This window comes from Oryzias latipes, chromosome 8 (genome assembly GCF_053564925.1).
Source record: "Oryzias latipes strain Hd-rR chromosome 8, Olatipes_Hd-rR_3.1".
NCBI lineage: Eukaryota > Metazoa > Chordata > Actinopteri > Beloniformes > Adrianichthyidae > Oryzias > Oryzias latipes.
This window is the reverse complement of record NC_136244.1, coordinates 5,154,541-5,166,256: the sequence shown is the minus strand read 5'-3', so window position 1 is coordinate 5,166,256 and position 11,716 is coordinate 5,154,541. Positions and strand designations below refer to the sequence as shown.

Sequence of the window (11,716 nt, the reverse complement as noted above, 5' to 3'; positions counted from 1 at the left end):
TGGGATAAAAGACAGTAAATGCTTCCAAATTAGACACCAATATTAATGGTCCAGTATTTCATTGTTATGTTTCCAGGTGAGCACATAATAGTTTGATTTGTATTTATTTGGTTTTGCACAACATTTGTGGTAAATGATGTATTAGATGACTACAAATATGGCGGTGATTTCCGATTACAAACGGGTAAGTTTAACATTCAGGAAAACGGATGGAAATGTATTTATTTAACAGTCACTGTGTCCAACTGCATTTATCAAAAAAGTCCTTAGCAACTGTAGTTTTTTTCATTTACAATTCTCAACTGGTCAAAAACTGTCATCAGGCGACATGGGTAAGACACTTCTTGTTGTGAAAGATGATCTGTTTCCGTACTTGTATGTGGGTCTAAATCAGTGCTTCTCAAATAGAGTGGGGCCAGGGGGGGGGGGGGGGGGGGGGGGGGGGGGGGGGCGTTGGTGGCGGTTTTAGGCACAGGTAATACGGGCAATTGTCCCGTATTACATGTGCACTGAGCCGCTGTCATTTAACGTGACAGCGGCTCAGTGCTTAGAAATAAATCTGATTCCTATTCGGTTCCTATCATCTGTTCTATCACAGAGTTTGTAACAGACTGAAACCTGTGAATCCCTGTTCGTGAAGCTGCTCCTGGCTGTCTCGTGTCACACGCAGCTGCGCGAATGAGAACGAAAGGGGAGGGGTAGTGTGGGCTCTGACTCCCGGGCACGCGGAAGGGAGCTGCTCATCATTTAGACAAAAAATCAGCACAATGTTTTTATCTATTTCTTCAGACTAAAAACGTTACATTTTTTTGTTCTGCTGTGTTAATGTTTCAGATCAATTTACATTGGATGCTCATGCTTCTTTGAGAAACATAGAAATCCTGTATAATTTAGCTACCTCAGATCACATACCAGTAGTCTTCTCCTTAAATGTGGCAAATGTACCATCTCTTGTGATGAAAGAAAATAACGCTCTTACAGATAAACTTGATTGGTCCAAAGTTACAAATGAGGACATCAATAAATACACAGCAACCACCGATGCTCAGCTGCAGGCTGTAAAATTGCCCAGGGATGCACTGGCATTCTGTGATCCAAACTGCAAAAATACTACTCATTGTGATGAATTGTGTAAACTCTATGAAAATATAGTCAAAGCTGTAAAAGATAGTAGTCTTTGCCTACGAAGCAGGAGTCATAAAAGCTGGACTGTCAAGCCAGGCTGGAATGACTTTGTAGCTGAACATCATGCTGCAGCCAGGGATGCTTTCAGACTCTGGCATGAAGCTGGGAAGCCTCGACAAGGTGCCTTGTTTGAGAGCAAGAAAATGACTACTGCGAGATTTAAATATTCACTTCGCATTATCAAAAGGCAAGAAAACATGATGAGAGCAGACTCTCTGGCCAGAGGTCTACAAAAAAATGATAACCATAAATTCTGGAAGGAAGTTAATGCTGTGAACAATCGTAAAACTTCATTGCCATCCAACATTGAAGGTGTATGTGGTGCTGATAAAATTTGCTGATTTATGGCGTAAGCATTACTCTGACCTGCTTAATTCAGTAAAAAGTCATGCAGTTTCTATTGACAATGTGGATTTTACCGACACAATGGTTATTCGTGCAAGTGAGATTCAAGATGCAATTTCAAAGATAAAAGAAGGCAAAGCATGTGGTCTAGATCAGTGTTTTTCAACCTTTTTTGAGCCACGGCACACTTTAACCTTGACCAAAATCCCGCGGCACACCAGCGTCCAAAAAAAAAAAAAAAAAGCAGAAATTCATGGTCTGTATTGATCTACAGCCCCCCCCTCTCAATCTCACGTGGATTTTTATGATAATTGTGGCAGAAAAAGCAGGAAGTTACAGGTGTTTTTTTCTAAGAGATGAAATAAAAGTTAAATTAGAAAAATTTAGAAACTGTTTGTTGTGGTTTCAAGACATTTCACAAGGACGACTCATTGTGCGCTGTCCCTTTAAGCCAATGCATCATGGGAGATGTAGTGTGAAAACTGCCAAAAAAGGGCAGAAAGACTCGCGTGTCTGAGCTTCATTGTTTTGTTCACTTGTTCCACGGTCTGACACCGGACTCTGTGGAAAGCTACACCGCTAAATACAAGCTTTAGCTGGTATTTTTGTTAGAACTGAGCGACTTTATCAGCAGAATTAAGAACAAGGAAGTGAAGACTTTAAGCACTTCTGATTGGTCAGACTGATGACATGTGATTAAGCCTTCAAGAATGATTGTCGGAGACAGCTAAAAGGGCGGGACTTTTCCTTACACAGTTATAGCTGAAGCTATCGCGGTACCGTCATTCTTATCAAAATGTCTTTAATAGAATTAAATAAACACAAAGAAAAAGTAATTTTATAACCTTTTATATTCCTAACTACTCAGTGTTTTATCAGGGCCTGTTTGGATGAACAAAGAGCTGATTTCCTGGAAATGGAAAATGTTTTTAGATCAGTGAAGTAGGGCAATTTTCCACGGCACACTTGACCATCTCCCGCGGCACACTACACTGGTTGAAAAACACTGGTCTAGATGACATCTCAGTCGAGCATTTAAAATATTCAAGTTTTAAATTACTGCCCCTGCTGGCCATGTGTTTCACTGGCTTTCTAACCCATGGAGTCCTGCCTGATTCAATTCTCTCAGTTCTATTGATTCCTGTCATCAAAGACAAGACTGCCAGTTTAAATAGTCTGTTGAATTACCGACGATTGCCCTTTCCAGCAACATTTCAAAACTTTTAGAATATGTTTTATTGACTAGACTCGAAGTGCATCTTTTAACAAGTGAGAATCAATTTGGTTTTAAAAAAAGCCTCGGCACTGATATGTGTATTTACGCATTACAGGAAATAGTTGGGAAATACCTGCATCTGAATAAATCTGTATTTTTGTGTTTTATTGATGCCACTAAGGCCTTTGACAGGGTCAACCACCTCGAGCTTTTTCAGAAGCTAATTAATCGAAGAGTGCCCAAATATCTTGTACGATTCCTGGCTTTCTGGTATGCTAATCAAACAATGGTAGTCAAATGGGGCAATGTCTTATCAGAGCCTTTTTATGTAAGCAATGGTGTTCAACAGGGGGGGGGGGATCCTCTCTCCATTTCTATTCAATGTGTGTATTCATGACCTATCCACTAATCTGAATCTGTGCAAAACTGGGTGTGTTGTTGGATGTCAAACCTTTAACCATCTCATGTATGCTGATAACCTTGTCATTTTTAGCCCCTACAGTGCTGGGTTACAAACACTTTTAAAAGTTTGTTCTGACTATGGCAGAGACTTTGATATAAACTACAATCCCTCTAAAAGCAAAGTAATGATTGTAAGGACCAAAGATGACAGAAATGTAAACTTTCCTGTTTTTAAGCTTTGTGGAACGACTCTGGAACAAACCTCATCTATCAAATATCTTGGACATTTCATTAATGATGTTAGAGACATTCAGAGACAGTACTGTAAACTCTATGCTCAGGCAAATGTGCTGATGAGAAAATTCAGTGCATGTTCACTTCAATTGAAGTGTTCGCTGTTCAGAGCTTACTGCACTCCTCTGTATACGGCCCCTCTTTGGTGGAACTATGGACGTGGGACATTCCGCAAATTCTTAGTAGCCTATAATGATGCTTTTAGGCTTCTGCTACAGGTGCCCAGGTGGTACAGAGCCAGTCAGCTGTTTGTGGATGCTCACATCCCCACCACCTGTGAAGCTCTACTGCGTAAGCTAACGTACAGCCTCATGGAACACCTGGACAAATCTAAGAACTCAATTATCATGTCTCTGACTGATCCCAAAAGAAGCTCATGCCGCTACACTTCTGCCCTGAGGAAACACTGGATACAGCGATTATACTCCTTTTAATTTATATCTTTTTACTTTTTATTATGTATACTGTATTTGTATCTTTTTTTTCCTATGGACCACATCTGAGTCTGAAATAAAAGTGTGAATTTAGTATTATTTATTGATTGAATTATTTTTCTCAGTATCAAATGGTTCAGTTGGTCAAAATGTCTCTAGTTTGAATAAGAACTGACATTTTATTTCTGGCACGTTAAGCTTCTTTCTGTTTTAAACTACAACAGGGTTTCTGTGTGGCAAAATAAAGTTAATATTTGTTGAAAGTGCATTTATATACATTTTTTCTTTTGTTAATGTTAAATGATACAATTTTAGGTACACTTACGCAAATTTTGTATATACTAATCTAATATATTGTCGCCGCGCAAGTGTGTGTGGGGTCGGGGGGGGGGGGGGGCGCGAAACAATAATAATTGAGAAGCACTGGTCTAAGCACTGGTTTAATCATTTTCCTTGAAAATCCACCACGTTTAACATACTTATGCATCCGCCATCCTTGCCAGCAGAGTATGAAAAAAATGACATCTGGATTTTGTCTTTCAGAAATGAATTCACAGAATGTGAAGAATGTCCGCGAAGAGGCGGGGGCCCACCAGGCAAGGCCTCCGAGCGAAGAGGCGGGGGCCGACCAAGAGCGGCGACGCCACGAAGAGCCGGGAGCCAACCAGGACCGGCCTCCCCGCGTGCAGGCGGGGGCCCTGCAGCAGCGGCCATCCCGCGTGGAGGCGGGGGCCCTGCAAGAGTGGCCTCCCCACGTGCAGGCGGGGGCCCACCAGGAACGGCCTCCACATGAAGGGACGGGGGCCCACCAGGAATGGCCTCCTTGCGGAGAGGCGGGGGCCCACCAGGAATGGCCTACACGTGAAGAGGCGGGGGCCCACCAGGAATGGCCTACACGTGAAGAGGCGGGGGCTCACCAGGAATGGCCTCAGCGCGCGGAGGCGGGGGCCCACCAGGAATGGCCTCCACGCGGGGAGGCGGGGGCCAACCAGGAACGGCCTCCACGTGAAGAGGCGGGGGCCCTGCAAGAACACCCTCCCCGTGAGGACCAGGGGGGAAGATATATCTTAACCCTGCAGTAAGTAGACTTCCCGCCTGACTTTCTTCTTGTTGAACTTGGTTAACAAGGTTATCTGGATTTTTAACGGTTGCTGTTAAATGTCATACTGTATTGTAATACTCAGCGTTAAATTAGAGTATTTACAAAATCAATCAGGGTTTTACTTACTTTCTCAAATTTGTGTGTTTGTCCACGTTCAGATGGACAACGGCTTCTTAGTTGAGGCTGATATCGTAACACTTTCCAAGAATAGGGAAGACCTTCTGAAATTCCGTAATATCCTCCCTTCTTGTTTGGCTCTGTCTCCCCCTCTTTGTGCTGTCACTAGCTGTAATCAGCCACACACCTGAGTAATCGGAAATCACCGGCATATTTGTAGTCATCTAATATATCATTCACCACAAATGTTGTGCAAAACCAAATACATACAAATCAAACTATTATGTGCTCACCTGGAAACATAATGAAATACTGGACCATTAATATTGGTGTCTAATTTGGAAGCATTTACTGTCTTTTATCCCAACAGTGAAATGTCAATCCTATTTTTGTGTTGCAATGCTACAGTATATTTAAAAAAAGTAATGTTTGTTAATCAACTTTTTCAAAGTAATGTTATTTGACTTTGTTAATTTTCATTTGCTTTCTTGTTTTCTATAATCTATACAAACATATTTCAAAACATTGTCCTTGTGTCTTCATTTTCACTGATTCATGAGGGCGTGAGCAGCTCTTTAGCTCTGATTTTCAGCTGCATTTACCACCTTACATGTTCTGAATCATTTTGGAATGAAAACTATTTTGTATTAACTGAAAACTTTGTCTACTTTGTTTAGACTACAATACGAGCCGAGGGGTCCAGGAGTGCCGGTGGGTCTAGCAGTAGTCAGTCATCTTCTGCTATTAAAATTGATGCCTGATTACTTTTTTTTTGTCTCTAGGATGGCATCCGACCACCAAGGCCGGAGGACCTTCTCTGGCCTCTCCTGCTGGGGGCGGCCATTATCATTTTTTGGCGTTTTCTGCGCCCCTCATAGTTTTTCATTTATTTATTCAATTTAATTATTTTGACATTTACTTTAATTAAATTTATTCTTATTTGATACATTCATATCCGTTTTGTCCCTTTCGGGGTTACGGGCTGCCGGAGCCTATCCAACCACTTGTGGGCAAAGGCTAGGCACACCCTGGACGCTAGTCTGTCACAGGGCCACAATTACACACACACACCCATCCACACATGGACCAAAAAAAAAGAAAAAGAAAAGAGGAGAGTAACCAATTAACCTATGAAGCATGTTTTTTGGACAGAGCACGTCCTGTTCCAGGTCCACCAGCCGGGACTTGAACCAGAGGTCTTCTATGTCAGGCAAGCGCGATAAGCACTGCTCAACCGTGCAGCCACGATAAAACCAGAAATATCAAATTCTATAATAAATAGCAGCATTTATTTACAGAACATTCAATCATTAACAAAACCAGTACAGAACACATTTCTGTACACTTATAAACATATTTACAAGCTGAATGGAAACAGAATTCATGTGCCGTTTAGTCCTCACAAGCTGACAAACCCAGAAACCCTCGTCCGTTGTTTCACCCTCACTTTTCAACCATTCATGCTTATTTACTCCCACAACACAAATACAGATCCAAAGGGGGGGGGGGGGGGGGGGGGTGTTGTTGCCTCCCTGTACCTGTTCCCAGACAAGGAGAATTTGAAGGGGAAAAAAAGCCAAACACGCAAACACCGGGGAGACCCAAGAGCCATTTGAACAGGAATGCTGGCATGACGGGGACACAAATACATGTGCCACGGTACAGCGGTTTGGTGGCATCAAAGCTTTTTAACAACATGAAAAAAGAATCATTTAAAGGTTTCTGTCCAATCCACCGACAAGCATGTGGAGAGTGGAAGCTCTTACAGATGCAGAGGGAACATCTGGGAGCCCAGACAGAGGATGGTATAATCAAGGCACAACCACATGATGATGAGTGTTTTCTGTGAGGTTACATTCATCTTTGACTTCATGTGCTTTAAAAATACAATTTATCCATCTTCGTCTGAAAAAAGAAAAGTGGTTTGTTGTGTATAAACCAAAACTGTTCCCTGATCAGCAACATAAGACTTTTCCCCTCATCAACTATCAGAGTCTGAACATCAAGAGAGGAAAAATCAACCTGAGAAATTAATGATGTTTGATGAGCATTCAGATGTTTTCTTGTGGGATTAAAACTTGTTGCGCTGCAGACAAACCATCTGTTTGTGAGGATTCAGTGGTTGGAACATTCAGGCTTCACCTCTTTGTTCATTTGAGGTAAAAACGCTGATCATCATCATCAAATCCACCTTATGACAGCATTCAGTTTTCAGTGAAGGTGGGATTGTCGGTTTCTTCGTCCACGCTCACAACTTGCCTCTGATCAAAAAGCAAAGAAAAGAATGTTAGATAAAGTATTTTGCAGGGCGGTATCTACAAAGTTTTTGTAACATTTACTTTTGGGTAGGAGTAACCGTCAAGGCTGTTGCTTTTCCAAATGTGCACCTGGTCCTCTGTGGTTTTCTGATAAACAGGGTTATGAAAGTGGATGGTGTTGGAGCTTCTCAACCTGAAGTTCCTCCACAGCAGCACGCCACCAACAGCCAACAGAGAGAGAACCGCTGTTGGATGAACAGATATTGGGGGTAAGACGTCACATGTTGAGGGTGAGCAACAGCTCAGTGTTTCGGCAGCTGCTGCAACAACTCACCCAGAGGGAGGACCGAGTAAAGAGTCACACCAAGCCCACGTTTGCTTTCTAAAAGGGAAAGGATTGTTATGTACAGCTGAGAAAGAAGTCAATGCGAAACGTCAGCAGATGAACTGCTTTGACAGCTTACCCAGAGAGGTGGTTGGAGCCTCTGTGAAGGTCTGCAGGACTTTCAGATCGATCAGCCTGGGAGTAGTGGTCTTTGGGAGTGGTATGGTGCTCCTGATTGAAGGCTTGGTGGTCCTCTGTGTCTGTGACCTTGGGGTGGTGTGGGTTACAGCCCTGGGGGTGGTACTGGTGATCACCACCGGCGCTGCTGTGGTGGAGTCTGGGATTCAACGTGGCTCTAGGTGACGTCCTGAGAGGCAGACGGGTTGTGGAGGCGGATGGAGATTCTGACTGCGATGGTCCTGCAGGTGTTGGTGCCTCTGAAATGCAAAAACATTACATGAATTCATTATTTAAATCATCTACCACAGTGTTTTTCAACCAGAAATTGCCCTCATTAACTGATCTAAACACATTTCCCATCTCCAGGATTTCAGCTCTGTTCATCCAAACAGGCCCTGATAAAACATTGAGGAGTTAGGAATAGAAAAGATCGTGAAATACTTTTTCTTTGCGTTTATTTTATTAAAGACATTTTGATAAGAATGACGGTACGATTCAGCTGCAGCTTCAGCTGTATTTTGGAAAAGTCCCGTCCCTTTAACTGTCTCCACCAATCATTCTAGGGGGGCTTAATCACATGTCATCAGTCTGACCAATGAGAAGTGGTTAAAGTCTTCACTTCCTTGTCCCGATTTAGCTCGTAAAGTCGCTCAGTTCTAACAAAAATACCAGCTAAAGCTCGTATTTAGCTGGTATTTTTGAGCGAATTGAACGTTATCATGCAAACTACTGTTTGTGCTATTTTCAGCTGATTTACGTTAATTGCGTAAACTATTCACTAATGTAAGGTGCTGCATGCAGAGAGAAGCACGCCTCTCTTCTCTCTGTGCCGAACAGAATCTGTTAGAATTCCATTAATTGCGTAAACGGTTGAAGATCTGCGACAGGTCAAAGAGCGTGTGTTTATTTTCCTGTCACCGGTGACAGCTCTGGTTTTAAAGGGTAAGAGCCAGATTTGACCCCCAATTTTGAGCACAGAGAACCTGGTTGTGTGCAAAAAGTAATCTCCACATGAAACAATAAAATGCACAAAACTGCATTACAACCATTGCAAGACTGGGTATGGATCATTGACTGTATATGAGAACTGGACTAGGTGACCCGTCCCCCCGGTTTTCCAAACAGGAAGTACTTGCTGGTGTCATGATTCCAAAATAGATGTTATGTCCGATAACTTTTGCAGGAGCTCAGAAGGTACGTACCTACGCAGACGCCATCTTGGCCGTTCTCCCAGGAAGTACTTGCTGGTGTCATGATGCCAAAATCCCATAGACTTTTAGGCTACCTTTTTTTAACATGTTCTTGATTAGGGCTGCACGGTATGAGGAAAACTCATGATATGCGATATTAGAGATTAAAATTGCGATAACGATATAATTTGCGGTATATAGACAAATAGCAAAATAACCAAATAACCATTCCCATTTCATTGAAACACTTTAAAATTTATACTCCAAATGACCCTCGTCGACATAGGTGACAAGCATCTAACATAATAGGCCTCCATCTGATTGGTCAAATGCATAATGGGATTTATTTAATTTGTTAAATGGTTCAAGCTGCCATTAGATTTTTTAAACACATTCAAGGTTTACGATTTATTGCAATATTTGCCGTCTTTTGCGATGTGCATATTACAAAGCTGGATTTTGCGATAGCGATAAATTTGCGCTATATTGTGCAGGCCTATTCATCATCTTATTTTCTTTTTTCATGCTATTTTTTCTATACTGCAAGTTATTCAAGTAAAAAACTAAAATAAAAGTAAAAAATAATCAGATGCCTCTATAAAAATATGTGGTGCCTGCTACCAATTGCAGGCACATTTGCTATTGCAAATGTGAGAGCATTGTTGTAAAGACATTTGTTAGAGCCTGCAAAGAAAAAGAGGCCTTTTTATGAGGATATAATTACAACTCTAAGGACACGCAGGACCCGAGGTAAATGCATAAACTAGTAATTAACCAGAAAGTTGTGAAAAGCTGCACCCACCACATTCCCGAAGAGGCTCATCTGACCAATCCCTGCAGTCCCGTTTGCTGTCACACACTCTCTCCATGGTTATGCACTCCCCACTGCGGCACTTGAACTTGTCCGGGCCCTCACAGCGGGTCACTGTGCAAGCCAAATGAAATGATGAGTGAAAAAGGTACAGCTTTTCAGTGGGACTATGGAGCGTGGGAGGGTCCTCTTACCGTTGACACAGCCGGATTCGTCAGTCGTGTCTCTGCAGTCGTACTGCTGGTTGCACTGGCGACTGCCGTGGATGCAGGTTCCATCGCCACATTCAAACTCATCTGGACGGCAGGTGGAGCGAGCTAAGGGCAAAGCGACTGTAGTAAGTAAAGGGGCAGTGAAGAAATGCAGGACATGACGTTTGGAACCACAAACTTACTGCAGCCAGCTTCATCAGATCCATCCAAGCAGTCAGCATCTCCATCACACTTCCAGCTGCCGTGGATGCACTCTCCGCTGCCACAGTGGAACTCCATCGAGTGGCACTGATGAGAGGCGAGCGTCACGGGGGATTCGGCGTGGCAGCTCTGGGGCCACTCGTCAGAGCCATCAGGGCAGTTGTTGTAACCGTCACAGGCCCACTGGCGAGGGATGCAGATGCTGTTGTTGCACTGGAAGGATGCAGAGCTGCAGGTGATGGGAGGGCAGGAGGCCTCATCACTCCCATCATCGCAATCCTCATCTTCGTCACACACAAAGGAAGCTGAGACGCACTGGCCATTCTCGCAGCGCAAGTCTGAGGCTAAACACTGTTTAGTGTTTGAGAGGTCAGAGAGAGGCAGACGAGCGCAGATGTGCATTAAGATGAAGTGCAAGCCTACCACAGCCCCTCTCATCAGCTCTGTTCTCACAGTCAGCTTTACCATCACAGAGCCAGGAGCTCGGTAAACACAGGTGAAAGCGGTCTCCACAATTGAACTCTGTAGGTTTACATGTTCTTGCCACTATAGATATAAAAAAAAAAATACACAAAAAAAAGGCAGCTCATACACTCTAGGGGGCGGAGACGCTGTAATGTCATGGGATACTCACAGCAGGTGCTTGGAAGTTCATCGGTGCCATTTCCACAGTCGACGCCGCCATCACATATCCATCTTATCGTGATGCATCTCCCATTTCCACACTGGAACTGGCCGAGTCCACATGTTGTTAATGCATCTGCAATTCACAACGTAAAATAAAAACCTCTGTTTTAGCGTAGTTCTTGCAGAAAACAACAAATGCTTTTTCAAATATCAGTACCTCTAGCTGCTTATCTTAGTATCTGCAGGGCTCTGTCAGGATACGAGGTGGACACAAAATGCAGGACGCAGGATTTTCCAATGAAAACTCGAATTTAATTGTTACTTCGCTCTTAAGACAAAAGATTAATGTAACTCTGTGAACAGCACAAAACAATCTGGCAACAAGGGCAGGGGAGACGCAGACTATAAGCATGAGGATTGATTAAAAAATTACAAACAGGTGCGCACATCAGGGAGGGCAGGTGAACACACTGAGGGAAGGTCAAGAAAACTGAAATGAGAGGACATGTGAGATACAGGGGCCTGTTGCACAAAAGTAGAATTAAGACATCCGGGATAAATGACTGAGCTGAGCTCAATGAATCCAAAACATGTGCGTCCAGGCTTAATCGGTTGCAAAAAGACCAAGCCAGGATGAGCAGACACGGATTCATCAAGCCAGGTGTAACCAATCCTGGATAGGTGCGCGCTCACGGCTCACTCAAACAGACCCCTCCACAGATCACAGATAAACTGATTTACCATGGCAACTAGAGCCGCGTACCTTTCCCCGTCGGAAGCACAAATCCTCATGGAGGCATACGAGGAGATAAAAGAT

The 11,716-nt window shown here is 43.2% G+C and overlaps 2 protein-coding genes across 6 annotated transcripts; one reads left to right on the top strand and one right to left on the bottom strand.

Moving 5' to 3' along the window:
• Nucleotides 1–181: 181 nt before the first annotated feature.
• On the top strand, nucleotides 182–6,041 carry LOC144994234 (uncharacterized). Its single transcript, XM_078951328.1, has 4 exons — nucleotides 182–332; nucleotides 4,420–4,954; nucleotides 5,773–5,806; nucleotides 5,878–6,041. The coding sequence occupies exons 1-4, from the start codon at nucleotides 329–331 to the stop codon at nucleotides 5,971–5,973; spliced, it is 669 nt and encodes a 222-aa protein (XP_078807454.1). The 5' UTR covers nucleotides 182–328; the 3' UTR covers nucleotides 5,974–6,041.
• A 321-nt stretch (nucleotides 6,042–6,362) lies between these two features.
• LOC144994225 (uncharacterized) lies at nucleotides 6,363–11,396 on the bottom strand. 5 transcript variants are annotated; one of them, XM_078951284.1, is made up of 10 exons: nucleotides 11,117–11,394; nucleotides 10,907–11,032; nucleotides 10,696–10,818; nucleotides 10,254–10,623; nucleotides 10,054–10,176; nucleotides 9,851–9,973; nucleotides 7,818–8,115; nucleotides 7,688–7,735; nucleotides 7,435–7,598; nucleotides 6,363–7,356 (listed from the first exon to the last, which is right to left on the bottom strand). In XM_078951284.1, the coding sequence occupies exons 2-9, from the start codon at nucleotides 10,955–10,957 to the stop codon at nucleotides 7,514–7,516; spliced, it is 1,221 nt and encodes a 406-aa protein (XP_078807410.1). In that variant the 5' UTR covers nucleotides 10,958–11,032; nucleotides 11,117–11,394; the 3' UTR covers nucleotides 6,363–7,356; nucleotides 7,435–7,513. The 5 variants fall into 5 exon arrangements, with proteins under 5 accessions (XP_078807410.1, XP_078807411.1, XP_078807409.1 ...); XM_078951285.1 differs by having other exon boundaries at nucleotides 10,254–10,485; nucleotides 11,117–11,389; XM_078951283.1 differs by having other exon boundaries at nucleotides 10,254–10,818; nucleotides 11,117–11,396.
• Nucleotides 11,397–11,716: the final 320 nt, after the last annotated feature.

What these genes read in the sequence shown, in the direction of transcription:
- LOC144994234 (XM_078951328.1), top strand. An exon ending in AGATATATCTTAACCCTGCA is followed by an intron (nt 4,955 to 5,772) that starts GTAAGTAGACTT and finishes TACTTTGTTTAG; the next exon opens with ACTACAATACGAGCCGAGGG. An exon ending in CGAGGGGTCCAGGAGTGCCG is followed by an intron (nt 5,807 to 5,877) that starts GTGGGTCTAGCA and finishes TTTTGTCTCTAG; the next exon opens with GATGGCATCCGACCACCAAG.
- LOC144994225 (XM_078951283.1), bottom strand. Translation starts at nt 10,957, where the DNA reads ATGGCGGCGTCGACTGTGGAAATGGCACCGATGAACTTCCAAGCACCT. An exon ending in TGAACTTCCAAGCACCTGCT is followed by an intron (nt 10,819 to 10,906) that starts GTGAGTATCCCA and finishes TTATATCTATAG; the next exon opens with TGGCAAGAACATGTAAACCT. An exon ending in TGAGCCTCTTCGGGAATGTG is followed by an intron (nt 8,116 to 9,850) that starts GTGGGTGCAGCT and finishes TTTGCATTTCAG; the next exon opens with AGGCACCAACACCTGCAGGA.